Raw genomic sequence first — 26,414 nt, forward strand, 5'->3', positions numbered from 1 at the left:
ATAAAAAAAAATTAAAAAAAGCACAGGTGTCGAGAAGACTTACACAAAGTATACACAGCAAGCCTCCTTGCTCCTCCTGATGCATTTTAGGAATTGGGATGTCCTTCAAGATGGAGCGCTGAGATCGATTTCTGGATCACAAGCTGGAGCATCGAGGATCGAGGAGGCACAAAATCAGGTCCATTTAGTTGAATGAGGGTCAACAAAACATAAAAAAAACGTTTAAATGGAAATGGTGGTGCATTGAAGACTCTGTTGTGCTACACCAGGGGTCAGCAACCTGCGGCTCCGGAGCCACATGCGTCTCTTTAGCTCCTCTCCAGTGGCTCCCTGTGGATTTTTAAAAAAATTAGTGTAAATAAATAACTGTTTTTTTTGCTTTGAGGGAGTGTGCAAAATCAGATACCTCTTTCTCCATCCTTGATCTCACCTGCTCAGGTAAACCCATCAGTGACATCATCTATGACATCATCTAATAATGTACCCAGGTTGACACACACATGTGCCAGGTAGAATGGCAACAGACTGTCTGAGCAGCCATGATGGAGTCTGATGAGTTGCTGCCTCCGTAAATCAGCTGCTGAATGCACCAAGATGTTTATTCTCTTCCTGGTTTCCCATCCATCCCCCTGCCTCTACTATTGACCCTCTTCTAGCCACTGTCAGTGAGCAGTGAAAAGATGTGTCCTGATGATGAACTCATGTTGGAACTGTTCTGAGTCCAGTTTGAATCACTGAATTGTTGTTTCATGACATCTTTTTATTGAGTGTCTGGTGTCTTTTATCTCTCTCTATTTTATCTTCTATCATCTCTCCAGACTCTGTCAGGCTGGTGAATGGGACTAGTCTGTGCTCAGGCAGACTGGAGGTGAAGTCCAACCAGTCTAGCCGGTGGTCCTCAGTGTGTGAAGCTGACTTTGACCAGCAGGATGCAGAGGTGGTCTGTAGGGAGCTTGGCTGTGGGGCTCCTTCAGTCCTCCAGGGGGTGCTGTATGGAGAAGTGGAGGATCCAATGTGGACCAAAGAGTTCCAGTGTGGAGGAACTGAGTCTGCTCTCCTGGACTGTAGAAGCTCAGGCTCAGAGAGAAACACCTGCTCACCTGGCAAAGCTGTTGGACTCACCTGCTCAGGTAGAAGAGGAGCTGCAGCTCTGATCTGGTTCATTTCTGTTCTAATGAAACTCACTTTATTCTTTTCCTGACGACTCTCTTGTTTCTGTTCAGAGCCTGTCAGGTTGGTGGGAGGAGACAGTCGCTGTGCAGGAACACTGGAGGTGAAACAGGGAGACTGGAGACCAGTGGATGACCGTGGCCGTTACTCTAGCTGGACCCTGAATGAAGCAGCTGTTGCCTGCAGAGAGTTAAATTGTGGCTCTGCTGTTTCTGTAGAACTGAGAGCGGCGTCCTCATCCATATCTGTGTGGAGTATCAGGTCTGACTGTGTTCAGTCTGGATCTGCTCTGAGGGAGTGTGCAACATCCGATACCTCTTACTCCATCCTGAATCTCACCTGTTCAGGTAAGCCCATCAGTGACATCATCTATGACAGTAAAGTTTCCAGTATGTTCCTTCCTCTGTCACAGTAACAGTCGGTGATTTCCATTGGACTGAACTGTAAAGTCATCCAGAATTAACATTAGCGATATCTACAACTACATTTTGACTAGTCGTAATTACATTGTGACTAGTCAGAGTTCTTATTCCAGATATCTATAACGTCATTGTGACTAGTCAAAAGGACATTTAGAGATATCTGTAGTTCAGTCCTGACTATCCTAAATAACAGTTACAGATCTCTCAAACCTCATCATGACTAGTCAGAGTTGCTTTTATGACGTTTCTCATCAAGGCTTCCCATTGGATATCGGCCCAACAAAGCATCTGAACAGTGTCAGCAGAAGCTTTTTCTAACTTGGATAGTTGGTAAAGTTGGGAAGATTCACAGATTCAAACTTCCCGGATCAATAACTCATTAGAGAAACATAGCCAAAACACCAACGAGGGCTCTTTCTAACCGTAGTGAGGTAGACAACGAGCTACAAGCTCATTTTAATCACAGAGAGCCTTTAGTCCTCCGAGCTGGACACATACATGAGATCGGTCTATTTGTGGAGCTGGCTGTGAGACGAGTGGTCGGGGACCGCTGTGGATCAGATAGTTTAACAAAGATTAACATGAAATAGAAAGAGCTCATCATCGAGGAATCTGTGGCCAACGAGAGCTTTGTTCACTAGAGAGTTGTGGTAGAAATGTACAGCCTATTGTAGTTTTATTGTCTCCAGACACACTTTATAAACCCATACGGCTTTAAATTAAAGATATCAGTTGTGGATATCCATAATGAGAAACCCCATACACATGAATGGCAAAAATAGTTTGAATGGTACTATTCAAAATGTAATTACGGATATCTAGAATTAGAGTTATGACTAGTGTAAATGTAATTACAGATATCTAAAATTAGAGTTATGACTAGTCAAAATGTAAATACAGATATCTGTATTACAGTTATGACTAGTCAAAACAACGTTGCAGATATCTCTACTGAATCTCCTGTCTAGCTATTAAATGTTAAAACAGCTTGCTGTAGAAGTGGGCTTGTTTCTGAAAGCTTCAAACTCTCCACAGACTGCTGAGCTTCACCTGACAGGACACACCTGTCTGTCTGTAGGCCTTTCCCATTTCACAGTTTGTACACACGTAGGCAAAATTGTTGGTACCCTTCCGTTAAAGAAAGAAAAAAAATTACTGAAAATGAACTAATGAAAATCAGATATTGCTTTTGAATTGTGGTTCAACAGAATCATTTTAAAAAACAAACTAATGAAACTGGCCTGGACAAAAATGATGGTACCCTTAACTTAATATTTTGTTGCACAACCTTTTGAGGCAATCACTGCAATCAAGCGATTTCTGTAACTCTCAATGAGACTTCTGCACCTGTCGACAGGTATTTTGGCCCACTCCTCGTGAGCAAACTGTCTCAAACTGTCTCAGGTTTGAAGGGTGCCTTCTCCAGACTGTATGTTTCAGCTCCTTCCACAGATGTTCAATAGGATTTAGATCAGGGCTCATAGAAGGCCACTTCAGAATAGTCCAATGTTTTGTTCTTAGCCATTCTTGGGTGTTTTTAGCTGTGTTTTGGGTCATTATCCTGTTTGAGGACCCATGACCTGCAACTGAGACCAAGCTTTCTGACACTGGGCAGCACATTTCACTCCAGAAGGCCTTGATAGTCTTCAGATTTCATTGCACCCTGCACAGATTCAAGACACCCTGTGCCAGATGCAGCAAAGCAGCCCCAGAACATAACCGAGCCTCCTCCATGTTTCACATTAGGTACAGTGTTCTTTTCTTTGGATGCTTCATTTTTGCGTCTGTGAACATAGAGCTGATGTGACTTGCCAAAAAGCTCCAGTTTTGTCTCATCTGTCCAAAGGACATTCTCCCAGAAGCTTTGTGGCTTGTCAATATGCATTTGGGAAATTCCAGTCTCGTTTTTTTATGATTTGGTGTCCTCCTGGGTTGTCTTCCATTAAGTCCACTTTGGCTCAAACAGTGACGGATGGTGCGATCTGACACCGATGTACCTTGACCTTGGAGATTACCTCTAATCTCTTTGGAAGTTGTTCTGGGCTCTTTGGTTACCATTCGTATTATCCGTCTCTTCAATTTGTCATCAATTTTCCTCTTGCGGCCACGTCCAGGGAGGTTGGCTACAGTCCCATGGACCTTAAACTTCTGAATAATATGTGCAGCTGTAGTCACAGGAACGTCAAGCTGCTTGGAGATGGTCTTATAGCCTTTACCTTTAACATGAAGGTCTATAATGTTCTTTCTGATCTCCTGAGACAACTCTCTCCTTAGCTTTCTGTGGTCCATGTTCAGTGTGGTACACACCATGATACCAAACAGCACAGTGACTACTTTTCAGCCTTTAAATAGGCAGACTGACTGATTAAAAGTTTGAAAATACCTGTGATGCTAATTACAGGACACACCTTAGTTTAATATGTCCCTATGGTCAAATTATTTTACATCTTTTCTAGGGGTACCATCATTTTTGTCCAGGCCAGTTTCATTACTTTGTTTTTTTAAATGATTCTGTTGAACCACAATTCAAAAGCAACAGCTGATTTTCATTAGTTCATTTTCAGTCAATTTTTATTTATTATTACTTTTGTCAGTTTCAAGTTATTTCAGTGACCATTGTGGGTTTTTCTTTCTTTAACGGAAGGGTACCAACAATTTTGCCTACGTGTGTACATCCTCCATTCCTTTCCTCGCCTCCTCTCCTCGCGTATTAATCCCGCCCACGAGAGATGCGAGCTGAGGAGGCGAGGAAGAGACGCGAGGAAGAGAGGAGTTGAGGCACAAGGCTTTTAACAAAATGAGACATCATTTTAAAGCCACATCAATTCAATATGACGTGTGGCACATTGCCACGCCTCTTTGCTACGTCACAGGTGTCTCTGTTCGCAGTTCTATTTCATCAATTTGTGTGTTATTTTAAGTAAATTCTTTGAAGACTCTGTTGTGCTACGCAAGGGATCAGCAACCTGCGACTCCGGAGCCACATGCGGCTCTTTAGCTCCTTTCCAGTGGCTCCCTGTGGATTTTTTAAAAAATTAGTGGAAATAAATAACTTTTTTTTTGTTTACATTTTCATTTTTATTCATCATTGTTGTAGGTCAAACTACGACGGTACGACGGAGTATTATGGTCACATTGAGGAAAAAAAAAAAATCTTTTTTCCTCATAAAGTTATGACTTTATTCCTTGTTATATGACTTTTTTTGTCTTAAAGTTATTAGTTTATTTTCGTAATACTACGACTTTTTTCTTGTAAAGTTATTACTTTATTCTCGTAATACTACGACTTTTTTCTCGTAATATTATGACTTTTTCTTGTAAAGTTGTAACTTTATTCTCGAAATCTAAATTTTTTTTCCCCTCAATGTGGCCCCATACTTCACTGCAAATGTTTTGCGGCTCCAGACAGTTTTTTTTTAGTTTTTTTTTCTAAAATGGCTCTCTGATAGTAAAGGTTGCTAACCCCTGTGCTACGCAAATGCACTGCCTTTATAATACGACGGGGTTTGTGCACGTCGCTGCTGATTGGGATTCACCTCTGACACACCCACCAAATGAGAGGAAACGCACCTCAAAAGCCTGTTGATCACCATTTAGAGGAAACACGCCGTTCAACCCGGAAACCGTAGCAAACCAGTGGACGCTGTTTTCAGACTGAACGTGCCCCCAGCTCTCAGCCAATCATCTCTCTGTATTTACAGATCTGCTGCTTCAGCCCAACATCTCTGGGTCCTCCTCTGTGGACGGGGTCTCCGAGGCCCAGCAGCAGGGGTTTCACGTGTTCAGGGGCTCCGCTTTCAACATCAGCTGCTCCGTCCAGCCACAGTACCCAGGAGGCTCCTTCCAGCTCGCCTTCACCTCCTCCAGCTCAGCACTCAACTACACCAAGCCAGCTGTCAATCACTCCGCCCACTTCCTGTTTCCTGCCGCAGAGCCCGCCCACCAAGGAAACTACCGCTGTGTTTATCACGTCTATGTTTTTTCTCACGACTTCTTCTCTGAGAGCCGTCCGATCTCTCTCACCGTCGCAGGTAAGATTCAAGAAGTGATTTTAGATTTCAGGTCACTACAGTTTGTGTTTAACGGGAGCTGTTGGACTCGTGATGTGATGTGATGTGATGTGATGTGATGTGATGTGATGTGATGTGATGTGATGTGATGTGACGTGATGTGATGTGATGTGATGTGATGACTGTCCATGTTTTTTGATTAGATCTAAGGCCTTTTATCATCAGAGCGATCGTCCTGCCTCTGATTCTGCTGTTGGCGAACATTGGCCTTTACTTCTACTATAAGGTACTGACACACGTCTGTTGTTCAGACCGCTGACTGACATGAAGCACTCAGTCCGTGTTTATTGAAATGAAGAGAGAGGAGTGATGCAGGATGTCACATCTGTGTGCTTTCATGTGTCTCCAGGCCAAAAGGGGGCAGAGGCCGGGCAGACGGGAGAAGGCTGAGCCGGATTATTATAACCTGGGTGTTCCTGCAACTGAAGGAGGGCCGACTGAAGAGGAAGGAGCTCGGGGAGCAGATTAGCACCTCCAAGGAGCTCATCTCACATCCAGATGGATTTATAACACACAACCCAGCAGCAGGTCATTTTAGATTAATGTTCCCTTTAAAAGGTCCCACATTGTAAAAAGTGAGATTTTCTTTTTCTTTAATATTATAAAGCAGGTTTAAGTGCTTTATAAATACTGTTAAACTATCAAAACGCTCAATATATGGAGAAACACACACAGCCCGCATTCAGAAATTGTGCATTTGAAACGAGCCGTTAGGATTTCTGTCCATTTGTGATGTCACAAATATACAATATTTAGATAATTTGACGGTTTTAAACGTAAACATTCGAAATGTGTCCCAGTTTATTTCCTGTTGCAGTGCATGTGAATGACATTAGATGACAGGAAGCAAACATGGACCCAAACTGCTGCCTAGCAACGCAATTCCGTTGCAATTCCATTGAAATGCACTAAAACTGAGCGTTTCAGACAGAGGGTGAATACAGGTATATTCAGGCAGACAGTATGAGGAAAATAAAGTTCTTTTTTTAACATTACAGCATGTAAACATGTTCTAGTAGAAACACAAAATACAAGTATGAACCTGAAAATGAGCAAGATATGGGACCTTTAAACAAGAAGGCTGGATTCATTATGTCACTTTATATACTATATTTGTCTTACTCTCAACATGAAAACCAACAATGTGTTAGTCTTTTCATACTTTCTGACTTTCTGTCAGAACGTATGTAGGCCATTGGTTCCTACCGAAGATGTAAATCTCTAAAAACACCTCACAAACATAAAGTGTCATTGAAAACTAGACTTGAAAGCAGGAATACCGGCAGGAGTCTGACCCAGGCCGATCGGGAACAATGCTATATATTACATCAAAATAACTGTGAAACATTGATATATATCCTTTAAACTCTGAGTTACCAATGTGCAAATCAAATTTGAAGACAATTGAAGAATGAAATCCTGAGATAAGAGTAAAAACATGTCACAGAGCCACCGACTGTTGGATCTGGAGCACATCCAGGGTTGGTGAAGCACATCTGCTGCCACGTTGACAATCTGTTGATGTTTGTGATTCACCAATATATATAATGAATGAATCAAAGTCATGTAGCTAGCAAACAAAGTACAGTATTAAAAGCCAGAGGCTGTTTTCACATCAGTTTCATCTTGTTAGTGACACGTGAACTTTATAACCTCACTTTAGCGCTCCCTTGTGGTTCACATGGCTCATTTATTGTTGGAAGCACACACCACATTAAGCTAAAACAAATAACCATAATAATACAAATGGGAGCAAAAATAAAAGAGTACTAACAGCTTGTAGTGTGATGAAGGAATTTTATTATTTCATTAGAATTTTGCTTAATTTTGTACATAAAGAAAATTGAGAATTGAGAATTTTACTTCTACTACTTTTTTTTCATATGAAGGATTTGCTTATTTCATAAGGATTTCACTTAATGTTGTAATCAAGGATTTAGCAAATTTTCCTAATGAAGTAATTTACTTATAATTTTAAGAATTTTACTTAATTTTATTCATTAGAATTTTGCTTTTTTTGTACATAAAGAGTTTACTTAATTTTGCACTTAAAGAATTTACTTAATTTGTATGATTTTTACTTACTTTTGTATTCAAGGGATTTTGTACTTTTTGAATTTTCTTAATGTTGTACTTAAAAAAAATATTTTATTTCAGTAGAATTTGGATTATTTTTGTACTCAAGAATCTTGCTTATTTTTTTATTTAAGAATATCGATTCATGTTGTAGTTAAGGAACTAGCTTTTTTATAATTGAGGAATTTTCTTTATTCAAAATAATTTTGCACATAATGAGTTCACTTCATTTTGCACTTAAAGAATTTGTTTAATTTCTATGAATTTTACTTTTGTATTCAAGGAATTTTCTTAATTTTGTACTTAAATTTACACAAATTTATAATTGAGGATGTTACTTTTACTACTTCTTTTCTAATGAAGGATTTTGCTTATTTCATAAGAATTTCACTTAATGCTGTAATAAACAATTTTGCAAATTTTCATGATTTTCATAAATTACTTGTTTTTAAAGAATTTTACTTAATTTTGTAATTAAGGAATTTTCTTTTTTCATAAGAATTTTACTTAAAGGTCCCATATTATATAAAAAAAGAGATTTTCATGTTTTTTTATTATAAAGCAGGCTTCAGTCCCATATAAATACTGTGAGAGTATCGAAACACTCAATCCACAGGGAAATACACACAGCCCGTATTCGGAAACTCTGCATTTGAAACAAGCTGTCAGGATTTCTGCCCATTTGTGATGTCACAAATATACAATATTTAGACCATTGGCACAATTTTAAACGTAAACATTGTAAATGTGTCCCAGTTCATTCCTGGTTGCAGTGTATGTGAATGTCATCAGCTGACAGGAAGTAAACATGGACCCAAGCTGTTGCCTAGCAACGCAATTCTGTTACAACTCCGTCAAAATGCACTAAAACGGAGCGTTTCAGACAGAGGGTAAATACAGGCATATTCAAGCAGACAGTATGAGGAAAATAAAACATTTTTTTAACATTACAGCATGTAAACATGTTCTAGTAGAAACACAAAATACAATTTTGAACCTGAAAAATAACACAATATGGGACCTTTAATTATATTTCAGAAGAATTTTGCTTATTTTTGTATTTAAGAACTTTGATTCATTTTGTAGTTAAGGAACTTGCTTTTTATAATTGAGGAATTTCCTTTATTCAAAAGAATTTTGCGTAATTTTTTAATTAAAAGTTGTGTACTTGGATATTAATACGAAATATCCTCATAACTAAGCAAACAATCTGAATAAAAATATAAACACAGGAGTCAAGCAAGAGTCAGAGATTAAAACATCAATGAAAATGTGGGGTTTATTCTACGTGGAGATGACGTCACTTTAGGTTACGCATACTTGTATTGCTCAGAGAAATGTAGCACTAGTACTACTTAAGTAAAGTACTTTAAGGGTTGTTGAAGTCGGATCCAGGCGGATCATTATTGGACGACACCATGTGGTCAAAACCAAACCGGAGCGTCATCAGAAGGAGAGTTTTTGACTCACCTGTGCAGATCTATGTCCAAATATTCTGTTTTCATGTCCCCATTGTTGCTGTTGGATCAGGACTCAGGTTTGCTGGGAGCTTCAATACACAGAGAGATGAAGTGATTAAGATCACTGTAAGAAATCTACATCTATTATGTTCAAACTATGACTATGAATTATGACTTACTGGCATTATTACCAGAATAGATGTGATCATTGTTAATTTATGAGGAAAGCTTCATATGGTTATTGATTGTCGCTCTTTGAGAAGACAGAGGTGTGATGATGCAGCTACCTGATTTAAGGAGCTTTTATTTCCTCCTCAGTTTGACACACTGGGAGATATCCATGTGACTATATGTAGTGACTGACTAACGGGGAAGTGGGAGCAGGTGAGCAGGAGGTCTGCAGGGCTAACGAGGGACAGGTGAGACTAATCAGGGCGGGGCAGACAGGAAAACACAAGGCAGGAAGTGAAGTTGTAGTATCAAAATAAAACAGGAAACATGAATGAATAACATAAAAAGCCAGAAGATGTAGATCCTCTAGATAAGTGATCATCCTGTGATGCAACACAGTCCAGTACTCACAGAAAGTCAGACAGATGCGTCCAAACGGACTTTCACCGTATTCACCGTATTGTGACAGCTGCCGACCGAAACAGGTGAGGCCTAATCTTCAGATGTAGAAAAGCTGTGGTATCACAAGCTGGAGCATAGAGGGGAGAGTGTAGAGCAGCAACACCTCACCTGACTGGATACCTACCAGCACTTTATTATACACTCCATCCTCTAGTTAGGACGTCTGCTCTAATAACGATGACATGTTTACTACTAATGATGACATATCAAGTACTTATTATGATATATCAAGTACTAATTATGAGATATCAAGTACTAATTATGAAATATCAAGTACTAATTATGAAATATCAAGTACTAATTATGAGATATCTAGTACTAATTATGAGATATCTTGTACTAATTATGAGATATTAAGTTATTATTGTGAGATATTAAGTACAAATTATGAGGTATTAAGTCATCATTATGAGATATCAAGTACTAATTCTGAGATATTTACTACTTATGATATATCTAGTACTAATTATGAGATATTAAGTCTTTTTTGAGATATTAAGTACTAATTATGAGATATTAAGTCATAATTATGAGATATTAAGTCTTTTTTGAGATATTAAGTACTAATCATGAGATATTAAGTCATAATTGTGAGATATGAGTTACAACCAAGTGTGGTGGTACATTCTCCTCAGTAACATCTGAGATATTGATGTGTTGATTGACAGCCAGATGAACCAATCGGTTGGTTGTACCAGCCTCACTTAAACAGCGGGCGAGACTGAAACGAACATTCACAGCTTCAGATCAATTTCAAAATAAAAGGCGGAGACTGAAACACGAGCCGACACAAGAGCCACAAAATGTGAGTTGAAATGAATAAAGAAAGCAGCAGAGCTGAAGACATCCTGCAGCTTTCTGAAGGACTCGTTCAAGTGAAACAACACAGAAACATGATGTCAGTGAACCGACTGAGACAAAGTCAGTAAAACAAGCACCAGTTACCAAGGAAACGACACACTGAAACACTGAAATATCATCCAGCACCATTTATGATCAGCATGTTTCCTTCCCCACTGATTGATTACTTGAATAAGAGAACGGACAGATTCATCAACTATTAATATAACGGTTAGTTGCAGCTGTAGTTCAGTCTGCTCTGAATGACTCTCTGCTGAGGTTAACACATTTAACTGGAAATGATAAGAACACTCTGACAGCATTAATCTGAGAGGAACATCTCAGCCTGCCCTGGTTGTCAAGGTAACAGAAAACCACAGTCCTACAATCAGTGATCTGTCAGCAGCTTTTTATCAAAATATCAGTTCACAGAAATGCAGCTCAGAGGAGTGTTTTTATTCAGACATAATAAATATATATTGATCTTTAAATCAGAGAACAAACTGATCACACACACCAAGGCTGTATTCTAACCCTCATACTACACTAATAGTACTCATACTACACTAGTAGTACCACCTCGTACTATACTAGTAGTACTACTTAATACTACACTAGTAGTTCTCATACTATACTAGTAGTACAACCTCGTACTACACTAGTAGTACTCATACTACACTAGTAGTACAACCCTTATACTATACTAGTAGTACAACCTCATACCATACTAGTAGTACTACCTCGTACTATACTAGTAGTACTACCTCATTCTATACTAGTACTACCTCGTACTATACTAGTAGTACTACCTCATACTATACTAGTAGTACAACATCATACTACATTAGTATTACAACACTTATGCTATACTAGTAGTACAACCCTCATACTATACTAGTAGTACAACCCTTATACTATACTAGTAGTACAGCCCTCATACTATACTAGTAGTACAACCCTTATACTATACTTGTAGTACAACCTCGTACTATACTAGTAGTACAACCCTTATACTATACTAGTAGTACAACCCTTATTCTATACTAGTAGTACAACCTCATACTATACTAGTAGTACAACCTCATACTACACTAGTAGTACAACCTCATACTATACTAGTAGTACAACCCTTATACTATACAAGTAGTACAACCTCATACTACACTAGTAGTACAACCTCATACTATACTAGTAGTACAACCTCATACTATACTAGTAGTACAACCTCATACTACACTAGTAGTACAACCTCATACTATACTAGTAGTACAACCTCATACTACACTAGTATTTAAGAGCTGGTTTAAAGGCTAAAGCCATGGTCTAGTACACTGCAAAATACATCACTTTAATCGTGGCATTCTGCATACTACTCAGGAACGCAGTATGTACTTTTTTAATATTATATGATGTATGATAGTTTAACCTGCCTACACGCAGTTGGCGTTGAAACGTTAGTCTTTAATAAAGTTTACTGCCTTAAAGGTCCCATATTGTAAAAAGTGAGATTTTCATGTCTTTTATATTATAAAGCAGGTTTAAGTGATATATAAATACTGTTAAACTATCAAAACACTCAATCCACAGAGAAATACACACAGCCCGTATTTAGAAATTGTGCGTTTGAAACAAGCTGTTAGGATTTCTGTCCATGTGTGATGTCACAAATCTACAATATTTAGACCATTTCACAGTTTTAAACGTAAACATACTAAATGTGTCCCAGTTTATTTCCTGTTGTAGTGTATGTAAATAACATCAGCTGACAGGAAGTAAACATGGACCCAAGCTGTTTCCTAGCAACGCAATTTCGTTGCCATTCCATTGAAATGCGCTAAAACTGAGTGTTTCAGACAGAGGGTGAATACAGGTATATTCAGTCAGACAGTAAGAGAAAAATAATGTGTTTTTTTTACATTAAAGCATGTAGACATGTTCTGGTAGAAACACAAAATACAAGCATGAACCTGAAAATGAGCATGATGTGTCCCCTTTAATCCCCGTGTGCTCCAGTGTGCTTGGACCTGGTCTCTGAAGTCTCTCCTGTTACTAGATTGGCCTACTCTGTGAGCACCAGACAGGCCTAAAGTTGCTTGTGAAGCGGTTGAAGATAAGTCAAAACAATAATTAAGCAAATAGTTAAGGCCCTTCGTCTGCCAAAAGCGTTCTCAACCACAACCGCATCCGTCTTCTTGTTTAGTGGTTGTACTCAAGTTGCTGGGGGTGTCTAATGCCTGTTGTCTGTGAGAGATTTCATTAGGCAGCTTTTCAAAAGATAGGCTGCGTCACCAACGACATATGGTACCCCACATCATGTCCCCAAATGTTCTTTGTTTCATCAGGGAGTAGCAAACCCACATCCACCAGACCCCCACAAGCCTGACAAGTGCAGCACTCTGGCATCATACAGGCTCCCTGGTGCTCCGTTTATACATTCCTATAAAGAAACCTTTTCCATCCACAACATTCTGCAGGGTGATCGAATGCCAGCCCTTATGGTTGAAATATTCTGTGTGGTATTGCTCTGGTACAAGAATGGGGGTGTGTTACATACATACATGCTCAAAATATGTTGCCATTTCCTTTAAAGGTCCCATATCGTGCTAATTTTCTCAGGTTCATACTTGTATTTTGTGTTTTTACTAGAACATGTTTACATGCTGTAATGTTAAAAAAAAACTTTATTTTCCTCGTACTGTCTGCCTGAATATACCTGTATTTACCCTCTGTCTGAAACGCTCTGTTTTAGTGCATTTCAACGGAATTGCAAAGGAATTGCAACGGAATTGCGTTGCTAGGCAACAATTTGGGGCCATGTTTACCTCCTTTCAGCTGATGTTATTTACATACACTGCAACAGGAAACAAACTGGGACACATTTAGAATGTTTACATTTAAAACCGTGTAATGGTCTAAATATTGTATATTTGTGACATCACAAATGGACAGAAATCCTAACGGCTTGTTTCAAACGCACAATTTTTGAATACGGGCTGTGTGGATTTCTCTGTGATTTGGGTGTTTTGATACTTTCACAGTATTTATATATCACTTAAACTTGCTTGAAAATGAAAATCTCCCTTTTTACAATTTGGGACCTTTAACTTTTCACTGTTTGGGACCTGAATAACTTCTGTCATGAGTACCTTCTCAAAACAGAAGCAGAAATTGTTTACACAGTGATGCACCATAGTAATGCCGACTCCAAATAAATGAGAGATGCTCCTGTACTCTGAGTTGGTGGCGGGTTTTCACTGTGACATGGCGATTCTTTTTTGAATGGGTACATAACAGCGGTAGTTTGTGTCGCTTATATCCAGTTCTGTTTGCAATCGATTGGCAGAGGTACATAAAAGTGTCCTCTCTGAAAGTTGGAACTATGGTTTCCCACCACTTCGTTGCTCTATTGTGTACCCAAACAGATGGCAAAACATTTTGTAGTACTCATATATCTGAAACACACACAAAGGTGCGAAAATTTATTTATTAATTTACAATAACATTTGTAAAATCTCTTTATGATATTTAAGTCTGGCGTTTAGAAACCGCTTTGCTACTACTGCTCGTCTCTTTTCCAGCGTTGACTCAATGACCCCATTTTACAGAGAAGTAAATCACGATCAACAGCAGCACAGCGTGAATCTCCTCCATGTTTACTGTCGCACGGATAATGATGCCTGTTTGTCGCTTTTTATGGTATCGTGCTTGTTGTATTGACGTGTTAAAACAGCCGCCGCTTTTTTATATACGTCAGCGGACTAATTTGCCAAATCTTCGCAGGTCTTAAGACCGTGGTGGAAACACAAACAACAGTGGGCTGAAGGAACCGTTTAGTTCTTTAAAGGGCCCATATTGTAAAAAGTGAGATTTTCATGTGTTTTATATTATAAAGCAGGTTTAAAGTGCTATATAAATACTGTTAAACTATCAAAACACTGAGTACACGGAGAAATACACAAAGCCCGAATTTAGAAATTGTGCGTTTGAAACAAGCCGTCTGGATTTTTGTCCATTTGTGATGTCACAAATAAACAATATATAGATCATTACACGGTTTTAAACGTAAACATTCTAAATGTGTCCCAGTTTATTTCCTGTTGCAGTGTATGTGAATAACATCAGCTGACAGGAAGTAAATATGGACCCAAGCTGTTGCCTAGTAACGCAATTCCCTTGAAATGCACTAAAACAGAGCGTTTCAGACAGACAGTATGAGGAAAATAAAGTTTTTTTTTAACATCACAGCATGTAAACATGTTCTATTAGAAACACACAAAAAAAGTATGAACCTGAAAATGAGCATGATACGGAACCTTTAAAATTTGTTCCAGGGGCTAAAAAGTCCCAGAAACTTTTGGTTGGAACCCAGCCTAAATTACCAAGGCAATCTACCCCGGTAAGAAGTGAACCACTGTCGAAGGACCGGAAACCCTGAAGGGTTAACCCTGAGGTTACCTCCTAGTACAGGCCCCTGGACTAATCGGGGAATTTAACAGCTGCCTTGTGTTGTAAATCACTTTGAGTTGCTGTAAAGACTGGAAAAAGGTAAATAAATGCAGTCTATTTACTACAAACAACATTTAATGAGACTGTGAACATTTATTGACAACTAAATTAATGATATATACAGGCTTTAATCCTTCACGTCTTTCTCCTCATCCTCTAAGTGGACCATCTGCTTCTCCACTTTCAGCAGTCTCAGTCCTAAAGAGAAGAAAAAAAACAGCTTTAAACCCAGAAGACAGTTCACTTATACAACTTCATTTTTATTTTTCTTAGATCTGGCCTTTTGGTTCTAACAGTTGTAGTAACACCAACTCACGAAGTAAATAGTAACAGCAGCAGACAGACAATCAGACAGGCTGGACACAAATCGCCAGGTTAGTTATATGAAAAGAGAAAATAAAGGTGAAGGGTAAAATAATTACTCAGACAGTCTGTAGAAAACATCCATCACATCTCACAGAGCCACTTCCTACTTCAACTTTGACCTCTGGTACATACTGAAGTCGTCTTTTCTAAAAATAGCTCAAAGTATAACCCACTAACCGTGGTGAAGAATGATCTGTAATGTTAAAGGACCCATATCATTCTCATTTTCAGGATCATACTTGTGTTTTGTGTTTATACTAGAACAGGGGTCAGCAACCTTTACTATCAAAAGAGGCATTTTAGGCAACAAAAAAAAATATCTGTCTGGAGCCGCAAAACATTTGAGCATTGTGATGAAGGTAACACAGACTATAGTCTAAGTATATAGTATATACTGTAGGTCTAATGCAGTGAGTGCCAAAGTGTAAACGCACAACGGAGTATTAGGGCCACAATGAGGGAATAAAAACCCGGAGATTTCAAGAAAAAAAGTCATAAATTTACGGAAAAAAAAGTCATAACTTTACGAGAAAAAAGTTGGAATATTACGAGAATAAAGTCATAACTTTACGCGAAAAAAAGTTGCAATATTATGAGAATAAAGTCATAACTTTACGAGAAAAAAGTCATAACTTTACGAGAAAAAAGTCATAACTTTACAAGAAAAAAAGTCGGAAATTTACAAGAATAAAGTCATAACTTTACGCGAAAAAAACTCTGAATATTACGAGAATAAAGTCATAACTTTACGAGAAAAAAGAAAATAACATGTCAAATTGCCTCTACTATACTATTATATATATATATATATATATATATACTAATATTATGACTTTATTCTCATAATACTATGACTTTTTTTTCTCTTAAACCTATGACTTTATTCTCGTAATATGACCTTATTCTCGAAATCTCAGATTTATTTTATTTTCCTAAATGTGGCCCTAATACTCCGTCGTACCATCGTACCATCGTACCATAGACCTACAACAATGATAAATAAAATTGAAAATGTAAACTGGAGAGGGGATAAAGAGCCGCATGTGGCCCCGGAGCCGCATGTTGCAGACCTCCTGTACTAGAACATGTTTACATGCTGTAATGTTAAAAAAACACTTTATTTTCCTCATACTGTCGGCCTGAATATGCCTGTATTTACCCTCCGTCTTCAACGCTCCGTTTTAGCGCATTTCGACGGAATTGCGCCGAAATTGCAACAGAATTGCGTTGCTAGGCAACAGCTTGGGTCCATGTTTACTTCCTGTCAGCTGATGTCATTCACATACACTGCAACCAGGAATAAACTGGGACACATTTAGAAGGTTTACGTTTAAATCTGTGTAAAGGGTCTAAATATTGTATATTTGTGACATCACAAATTGACAGAAATCCTGACAGCTTGTTTCAAAGGCAGTATTTCTGAATACGGGCTGTGTGTGTATTTCCCTGTGGATTGAGCGTTTCGATACTTTCACAGTATTCATATTGGACTTAAGCCTGCTTTATTATAAAAAAAAAAGAAAATCTAATTTTTTTATAATATGGGACCTTTAACAATGTTAACCCAAACCTCAGCTGCTGTGGTGGGTTATCAGAAAATGAATCATTTTTTATGGTCGTAAGAGTTGTTCTGGAAGGTAATGACAAACCTTTATGACTATGTGTAATATTGTCGACACAAATCTTCAAAACGCAGCATAGATTCCTGTTAAAATAATCACCAAATAAACGTGGAAACACTGCATTGATCTTTGTCAGCCTTACAACAAGTTCTTGTGTGTGTGTGTGTGTGTGTGTGTGTGTGTGTGTGTGTGTGTGTGCTGATGACCTGGTATATGTGGAGGAGAGTTGAGGACAGGTGTGTCTTTTCTGCGAGGTTTCTTCTTCTGGTCTGCCTCCTGATTCTCCGCGCAGAGAGCCTCCTCCTCCTCCTCTTCATCATCCTTCATGTCTGACTTCCTCTCCACCACCAGGCTCTCCGGCGCCTCCTCATCTGTCACACATCCAGAAAAAAACGTGACATTGTCAACCATCTTCACCAAAAAGAAAGGACCTTAACGAAATGGTCAGTTTTCATTCTCAGCTGGCATTTCTGCGTATGTGATCTGAAGCTTTTGAGAGGGTCAGTTCATCCAAATCACATCAAAACAAAAGAGATATTCCCTCTTATAGGTCCCATATCATGCTCACTTTCAGGTTCATACTTGTATTTTGTGTTTCTACTAGAACATGTTTACATGCTGTAATGTTCAAAATATACATTATTTTCCTCGTACTGTCTGCCTGAATATACCTGTATTCACCCTCTATCTGAAATGCTCCGTTTTAGTGCATTTCAATGGAATTGCAACGGAATAGCGCTGCTAGGCAACAGTTTGGGTCCATGTTTACTTCCTGTCAGCTGATGTTATTTACATACACTGCAACAGGAAATAAACTGGAACACATTTAGAATGTTTACGTTTAAAACCGTGTAACGGTCTAAATATTGTGACATCACAAATGGACAGAAATCCTAACGCTTGTTTCAAACGCGCGATTTCTGAATACGGGCTGTGTGTATTTCTCCGTATATTGAGCGTTTTGATAGTTTATCAGTATTTATAAAGCACTTAAACCTGCTTTATAATATAAAAAAAATGAAAATCTCACTTTTTTACAATATGGGACCTTTAAACCTGCTGTTCGAAGGATGTTTTTTTGCATCATTGGCCAAAAAAAAATATGAAAATCCTAATAAATTCTACAAAATGATTCATCAAAATCAAGTTTTAAAAGCACAATCTGCAACAGCAGCTCTTATTGACACATATAGTATGGCGAGTGGTGTACAGTACAATCTCTTTTTGCTCATCACATCATTATAGTAAACTGATCTCTGGGGGAGATGAATGTCAGTGTAAATCAGCTATTTGTATTTCTTCATTGAAAATTGGAAAAAAAAGAGCTGTAAAAATTATTTTCATTAATTTTCATTAAAAATACAAAATGTCATTGTCGGCAGCACGATAATAGCTGTGTTTGAAATATTGTCTTATTGTTATTATCATTTAAAAAAAAAAGGGCAGAGCTCTGCACTTACAATGTTTGCTCTCCTGTGTCATCAGTCGATGTTCAGGCTCCAGAGTCGACCTCATGCAGCCGGTCGTCATCACTGAGGTCCTTTGGGCTGTCTACACAGATCACATAACACACACACACACACACACAATCCATTATTCATTAGCGGACCTTATGACACTAACAAAGGATAAAGCACTTCAGGGCTGTGTGTGTGTGTGTGTGTGTGTGTGTGTGTGTGTGCGTGTGTGTGTGTGTGTGTGTGTGTGTGTGCTCCCTCACTCACACATCTGCTTTACTTATAGACACAAACTTTGATCAAATCACCACATTCAAACAGCAGATCTTTGTCACCATCGCCTGTTACATACTTTGCTTTTTGAACTTTTAACATGACCAATTATAACATGCATGTTTTTAACATTTTGTCCAGTTAGTTAGAAGCAGTCTGATGTGATTCTCCCAAATGGACAAGGAGGACAGCCGGCAAGGAAACCAGAAGAACTAAAAGTGGTGAAGGATGAAGGGCTGCAAATAAATAAATAAGAGAGATGCATAGAAAAAGAAAAAGAACCACATTGGAAAGAGTGAGCTAAAGAGGAAGACAAAGCCATGATGAAGACAGAATCAAAGTGTGTTCTTACCTCAGTGTCAGCAGTGTCTCACAGACAGGCTGGGGCGACGTCTCTGTGGGTTATGAAGCTCGAAGGAGGAGCATCCGTTATCTGCCAACCCCCCCACAGACTGGAAGAGCAGACCGACCCTCTCAAAGCACCTGGCATTGGGCCTCATTCACTAATGTGTGAATAGAAATGGTCTTACTTTGTGCACACGCAACATTACCGTCGGATTCATGATATGTGTGCACTGGCCAATTTAGTTCTTACCGCTGTGCGTTGCTTAGTGAACCAGAATCATTCTAAATGGACAGGAGTGTTCACTGTTTAGTATCATTATACTGCAGAAAGGGGACACTTTTCAGAGCTGTTTCCACGGGACTGACGATAAAAAAAGAGGCTTGGGCTGCATTAACGACCGAGGTGAATGTTGTGTCAGATACAGGCTACGGACTGTGGCTAAGGTAATTCAATAGTTTGATATTAAAGGTCCTATATCGTACTCATTTTCAGGTTCATACTTATATTTTGTGTTTCTACTAGAACATGTTTACGTTCCGTAATGTTTAAAAAAATCTTTATTTTCCTCATACTGTCAGCCTGAATATGCCTGTATTTACCCTCTGTCTGAAACGCTCCGTTTTAGTGCATTTCGACAGAATTGCAACAGGATCGCTTTGCTAGGCAACAGCTTGGGTCCATGTGTACGTCCTGTCAGCTGATGTCATTCACGTACACTGCAACAGGAAATAAACTGGGACACATTTAGAATGTCTATGTTTAAAACTGCGTAAAGGGGTCTAAATATTGTATATTTGTGACATCACAAATGGACAGAAATCCTGACAGCTTGTTTCAAATGCAGAGTTTCTGAATACGGGCGGTGTGTATTTCCCTGTGGATTGAGCGTTTTGATACTTTCACAGTATTTACAGTATATAGGACTGAAGCCTGTTTTATAATTAAAAAATGTTCTTGTAATATGTCCCCTTTAAAGTCGATGTGAAAAAAACAATAACAAACAATAACAAAAAAGAAGGAAACAGGTGGAGGAGGAGGAGGAGGAGGAGGAAGAGGACCACCTGGCCTTTCAGCCCAAGATGAGAGACAATATTAGACAAACATCCATAAGTCGGATATGTCCAATAAATGAGGGTGAAAGCAATAACAGCAATGACTTTCACCCAGAGGTCATTTATTTCATCATTGTTATACAGTAAGGCTGTACCAGATAGTTCGACCTTTTTATGTTTGTTTGTCTGCTCATTCTGTTTAAACACGCTATTTCTGCACAGTTGCAGATAAAGATCAGGCTACACTAATAATATCTGTATTATTATATATTATATACTGTATCGCAGTACTGTGTAGTAGGGGTAGAAGTATTCTATGAATTTGTAGTTATAACTGAATCTCTTCAGTATTGCTCAGTGCTGTCTGGGCTCTGTCTGTATGTCTATATGTCCTCCCTCTCCCTCATCTCTCTCTCTCTCTCTCTCTCTCTACCTCCCTCTCGATCTATATGTCTATATGTCCTCTCTCTCCTTCACTTTCCATCTATATGTCTTTATGTCCTCCCTCTCCCTCATCTCTCTCTCTGTTCCTGTGAAGGGGCAATAATCTCTCTGTAGTTTGGAGGGCAGTTGGTGGGTACATTAGTGCATGTGTGTCTCTCTCTCTCTCTCTCTCTCTCTCTCTCTCTCTCTCCAGGTTCTGCCCGAGGTTTCTACCCGTTAAAGGGGAGTTTTTTTCTTGCCACTGTCACATCTAGTGCATGCTGATGGGGGATCTCTTGTTGGGTTTCTAGATTATAGAGCACAGTCTAGACCTGCTCTATATGAAAAGTGTCTTGTGATAACTTCTGCTATGATTTGATGCTATATAAAAATTAATTGAATTGAGTTGAATGTCGGAACAGTGTTTTTTTGCCCTCCAGGCTCTGCGCGTCACGTGACTGAAAACTATGAGTTATATAAGCTCTGTTTCCAACAAATAAAACACTTGTGATGCTCCAATCAAACCAAAGCCTTTTGAAGTCTTGATGAGAGATTGTACTCTGGTAATTGGTACATCCTTCTCTCAAGTGTGTGCTGTAGTTGGTTAGAGCTTATTGTTCCAAATCTCCTTTGTGGCACGACAGCCTCAATGTGTTTGGACTCATAGAGTATATGAACATACAAACAACATACACGTCTCGCTGTTCTAAGGGTTATTGTAGTAGTATTGTTTAGAATATAAACAATGTGCTTCATATGATGAAGCCTGTGTGACCTCAGGTGTAATTACATCATTAAATAACTCATTCTTACATTATTGAGATATTTTACTTTATAAATAAACATTTTAATAATTCAAAAACAGCCTATCATATTGTCGTTACCATTGTTTCTGTCTTAAGTCCTATAGGATTATACATTTTTCTTTTACAAAAAAGACTCAGAACGTTGCATCTCATGCAGCTTTTAGTGCTTCTAGAGTCACACGAGAAACTTTCATCGCAAAACTGTGAATCTGAAAAGACGAGGCATATTCTTCAGTGAATGGAAGACTTCAGGAAGCTTCTAGTTCTCGTGGGTCACTCAGCACCCCCGACACCTGAAACACAGGATGATATAAAAGTTGTGAAAAAGCACAACAAGAGCACGATAATGCATAATACAAATGACCTAAAATGACTGATCCATTGAGGGTAGGAATTATAAAACCATTATTAGTAACACTGGCAATTTCCATCTTGAGTTGTCCGATGGTGTGAACTAGGGTCGGGGTTCCAAAGCATTTCATCAAATTTTAATCTTTATCCAATCTTAGTTGTTGTAGGTTGCAGCTTTCAACATTTATGAGTAACTTCAAATCCTTTAAGTCAAACATCTCTGTTGAACTTTGTTGGTTTAGATGATCTTCGAGGGGGGCGCTGGCTTAACCAGAAAACAACCATGTTTTACTCGAATTATTGCAGAACAAATGTTAACAGCAGCTGATTAGACTGTCCGGTTTCACAGAAAGACTTTGTATACTAAATATATATATTCATTCAATATTCTCAAATTTCACATTATATATATAATAATTTCCTGAACGGCATGCCATAATATATATATATATTTATACATATGTATATATATTTATATATATATAAAATGCTGCAGAAACTTCAACATTCAACGCATCTGTGGTTTGCAGAAACGTCCAATGTCAAAAAAAAATTCTGTTGACTGGGTTGAAATTATTGATGATTTGAGATATCACCGCCATGTGGAGACTTACAGGTACATGCATTCATGATAACAGAAGTAATAAGTAGCCACAGCTGTGTGTAATGTACACAACATGTACAAGGGCAGCTGCTCTGGTGTGGTTGGAGAATCTGCAGCACAACGGTGAACTGCAGTTCTTCTTAGTCATAGACAAGGACGGGTCTACATCTAGTTGAGGCTAACTGTGGAAGTAGAAAGGAGGATTGTGCACATGTACCAAACGAACCACCGACCTCATGATTTGTGGACGACCTGCTCTACCCTCTGAGCGACAGCCACCCATAGCTGTGCTTTTTGTTATTGTGCAATGAGCTTTTCTTTCTTTCTTTCTTTCTTTCTTTGTGGAGAGAATAAATGACCTTTGACTCAAGAGTATAGACTGTTCAACAACGAATACATGATTAATGAAAATCTCACCTTTTATTCCAACGAGTCTGTGTTGACAGAATGACGTAAAGACTCCTTCAACTGGAAAACAGGACACACAACATTTAGGAAGTACTATGATGTAAAAATACATCTGATGTCATATACTGTAGATAGTAGCATGATATCCTGCATATACTGCACTCACCACTGAAACAGCTTCTGTACTTCACCTGCATGTTTTAATGGACATTCCTTTTGCTTTCTCATGGTATTACTACTTATTCAATGCTCGTATGACCCTCGATGTAGTATTCAGTATCATTTGTATCACATCAGTTATGGTTATAGGCAAACGTAGGCTACAGTAGTAGTTAAATATCGGGATGTAGAGTAGCTGTTAGGGTAATTGAATATTGCGGTGTCACATGCAGTGATCAGGTTGGATATTGGCAGGCAGGTGGAACATTTTGATTTTTTAGTGGGTGGACATGCTAACAGCCAGGTAAACACCCACCGCCTGCTGGGTTGGCTTCAGAGTGGCCGCCTACTTCCTTGTCCAATGTTTCCTGACACATTGAGGCAGAGTGGGAAAATCTGGCTGTACTCAAAAGGGCTGAAGCAGGAAAAGCCAACACTAGGATCAGCATTGATTCATGGAAAGACCTTCGTCTGGTCAGCTAACGTTACTGCCAAGCAGCTGAAATATAGAGTGATATTGTGGTTTTAGCTGACGTGTGCCGCCTCATTGTTTTGAGCGATGCTTGTTCATGTCTATGTAGAGCGAGCACAAGCGCGAGCACGAGCAACAGGACGCTGACTTTCATTGACTTAACGGCCACAGGTGTCGCTGTTAACAAGCAATTTCTGATTCTTACAAACAGTGCCTTTAACGGAATAGACAAAGTAATTAGAGTCTGATCTACCAATATAGACAAAATCTGGAGTATGTGTTGAACTTCTTCGTTGATGTACCGAGTTGATAACCACCGTCGTTGGACCGCTTAGCGGGATTGCGGTTGTTACGGTTAGTTTAGCCAGATAAGGAGAAGATACCCTGGGTATGTTAGTACAGGCCTCCGGGGGTCAGTCTACCTGTAGACCTGCAGTGAATCAGCTCGTCACCTCTCCCCGGCTCCCTGCTCTGCTCCGGCGTTTTGGTCCACCTGTGTGACACCACAACCGTTGCAGAGCTACTTTTGGTTCTTCTGACCCGTATGACTGTGGACCATGTTCTTATCGCATCGTTGTTTTAGTTTACAGTGGGACATGGCTTTCCGAGCACAAATGAAGCCAAATAAAATAAGAAGTCACACAGAGTTCTCCATAACTCTTGAGCTTCATTTAGACCTAAATACATAAAGAATGGGAACTTTTTTAAAGTAAGAGTTCAAGGCTTGTATTTGGCATAACTGACTGTTGTCTAGCTCTTCCTAGATAATTTATTTAATTTTTATATTAATATACACATTAATACACAATGACAGCGATGTGTACAATGTTAAGCTGGGCAAGACAAAACTATGACAATAAGACATAGGTTGTAGAATGCTAAAAACTTCCACTGATTTTGTAAAATTGAGGTTGAAAAGGACTGAAATCGACCGCAAGACAGTTTAAAATATGTTCTATTTAATTACAAAGAGGCAAATAACACATATTATACTGTACATTGTAGTGAATTGTAAATGCAAATGCAGTTTTTGTGTATATTTATTATTGTGCATACATTATTTAACATAGAGCAGCCCTGACACAGAAACATTTATCTATCAGTTATTATTTTAATCAGTTGATATCTCCTGTTGTCTCTCCCATTAACTCATGTGATCAGGATTACATCACACATGTTAATATCTCCAGAAATGTGAGTTCCACTTTTTAAAAAGATGCCATCTGCCCAAATATATTGGTTCAGAAAAGCTGAGTTGTAAGTCTTGAATGTAGCAGGCAAGAGTAGCTGATTGCTCCCTCTCTACTTGTTTCCCTACGTACATTTAATAAAGTGTTATTATGTTCTTACTCTCTGGAGGAAGCCCATCATGTCCAGCTTGTCTGCCTTAGTGGGAGAACAGCCCAGGCCCTCGCAGATGCACTTTGATCCAGGAGGCGACTGGCTGAGGGAGCCGTCAGCCGGAGGGATCCAGGAGGAGCCGTCGGCCGGAGGGATCCAGGAGGAGCCGTCAGCCGGAGGGATCCAGGAGGAGCCGTCGGCCGGAGGGATCCAGGAGGAGCCGTCAGCCGGAGGGATCCAGGAGGAGTCCCCAGCCGGAGGGATCCAGGAGGAGCCGTCAGCTGAAGGGATCCTGGAGGAGTCGTCAGCCGGAGCGATCCTGGAGGATTCGTCAGCCGGAGGGATCCTAGGGGAGTCGACAGCCGGAGGGATCCAGGAGGAGCCGTCAGCCTGAGGGATCCTGGAGGAACCGTCAGCCGGAGGGATCCTTGAGGAGCCGTCAGCCGGAGAGATGCAAGGGGGGCCGTCAGCCGGAGGGATCCTGGAGGAGTCGTCAGCCGGAGGGATCCTGGAGGAGCCGTCAGCCGGAGGAATCCTGGAGGAGCCGTTAGCCGGAGGGATCCAAGGGGAGCCATCAGCCGTAGGGATCCTGGAGGAGCCGTCATCCGGAGGGATCCAGGGCTGCAGACAGCTCTGAGTGGCTACTGTCCTGCTGGAGGCGGGGCTCCTTCCAGGTAGAAAGAGTTGAGAGCAGAGCAGTGACTGCTCCTCCAACAGTCTGTGCATCTTCTACTCAAAAACAAAGATTATAATCAGAAAACATACTGTACATAGTAAAAAAAAAGATTACCACTTTCCTTTCTATCGGTAATATACAGTCAAGTCAAGACAAAATGCCAACAAGTGCAGGGCAGTGGTGGCCTGAAGGTCAGAGCAACGGGTTTAAGACCTGGAGGAGCCCTTGAGCAAGGCCCTTAACCCCAACCGCTCCAGCAGATCAGACTGTGGTTGTTCTGGGCAGCTTCACTACCATTAGATGTTTGATACGATTCCTCAGTTTTCAGTTGGTGCCCATTTACTTTAATATCAGAATGATGATACTTTATTTCATAATCGATGGCAGTCATTGACATTTTAACGGATATCAGTTATCGTCAGTGCATTTAGTTCCTTTTTCCCACATCTTTTCCATGAGGACTGCTCTCCCAGTGTGCAGTGTGACTCAGTGTATTACCATTTTCAAGCTGTCGTCATAGTGATGGGCCAGTTCATTCAGCTGCATCTCCAGCTCTCGAGCCTCCTGTTTCACTGCTCGCCTCAGCTCCTCTATGTCCTGGACCTTCTCCCTACACACACACACACACACAGTGGTATTATTTCAAATAAAACAACTTGCTTATTACACATACATTTCAAGAGAATGATTTACTGTTAAGATGACAACAGATTATTTGGTCTTTACTATCAAAAGAGCCATTTTAGGCAAAAAAAAATAATATTATTATATTATTATTAATCATAATATTAAGAGAATAAAGTCATTACTTTACGAGAAAAAAAGAAAGTAACACGTAAAATTACTTCTACTATACATATATACATATATATATACTAATA

At 39.4% G+C, this 26,414-nt stretch overlaps 3 protein-coding genes across 6 annotated transcripts in view; 1 reads left to right on the plus strand and 2 right to left on the minus strand.

Moving 5' to 3' along the window:
* Window positions 1-823: 823 nt before the first annotated feature.
* Window positions 824-6,314, plus strand: LOC119480342 (scavenger receptor cysteine-rich type 1 protein M130-like; the record flags this gene model as incomplete). Its single annotated transcript, XM_037756512.1, has 5 exons — window positions 824-1,130; window positions 1,224-1,517; window positions 5,294-5,623; window positions 5,806-5,888; window positions 6,012-6,314. Coding segments are annotated over 5 exons (1,134 nt in total), but the record flags the coding sequence as incomplete, so codon positions are not given.
* Window positions 6,315-15,250: 8,936 nt separating this feature from the next.
* Window positions 15,251-19,835, minus strand: ppp1r17 (protein phosphatase 1 regulatory subunit 17). 2 transcript variants are annotated; one of them, XM_037756513.1, is made up of 4 exons: window positions 19,248-19,835; window positions 18,626-18,716; window positions 17,372-17,536; window positions 15,251-15,375 (listed from the first exon to the last, which is right to left on the minus strand). In XM_037756513.1, exons 2-4 carry the CDS (start codon window positions 18,693-18,695, stop codon window positions 15,305-15,307), a joined length of 306 nt encoding a protein of 101 aa, XP_037612441.1. In that variant the 5' UTR covers window positions 18,696-18,716; window positions 19,248-19,835; the 3' UTR covers window positions 15,251-15,304. The 2 variants fall into 2 exon arrangements, with proteins under 2 accessions (XP_037612441.1, XP_037612442.1); XM_037756514.1 differs by lacking the exon at window positions 19,248-19,835 and having other exon boundaries at window positions 18,626-18,814.
* Window positions 19,836-20,398: 563 nt separating this feature from the next.
* itprid1 (ITPR interacting domain containing 1) overlaps window positions 20,399-26,414 on the minus strand; it is a 31,533-nt gene continuing 25,517 nt past the window's right edge. For 2 of the 3 annotated variants that reach the window (XM_037756464.1, XM_037756462.1), the window contains 4 exons: window positions 26,032-26,143; window positions 24,867-25,586; window positions 22,895-22,945; window positions 20,399-21,815 (listed from right to left, as the gene is read on the minus strand). In XM_037756464.1, coding sequence (XP_037612392.1) covers window positions 22,898-22,945; window positions 24,867-25,586; window positions 26,032-26,143 — 880 coding nt within the window. In that variant the 3' untranslated portion in view covers window positions 20,399-21,815; window positions 22,895-22,897. Of the gene's footprint in view, window positions 21,816-22,894; window positions 22,946-24,424; window positions 25,587-26,031; window positions 26,144-26,414 lie in introns of those variants that run through there. The other variant, XM_037756463.1, reaches the window with a different exon arrangement.

This window comes from Sebastes umbrosus, chromosome 21 (assembly GCF_015220745.1).
Source record: "Sebastes umbrosus isolate fSebUmb1 chromosome 21, fSebUmb1.pri, whole genome shotgun sequence".
Classification (NCBI taxonomy): Eukaryota; Metazoa; Chordata; class Actinopteri; order Perciformes; family Sebastidae; genus Sebastes; species Sebastes umbrosus.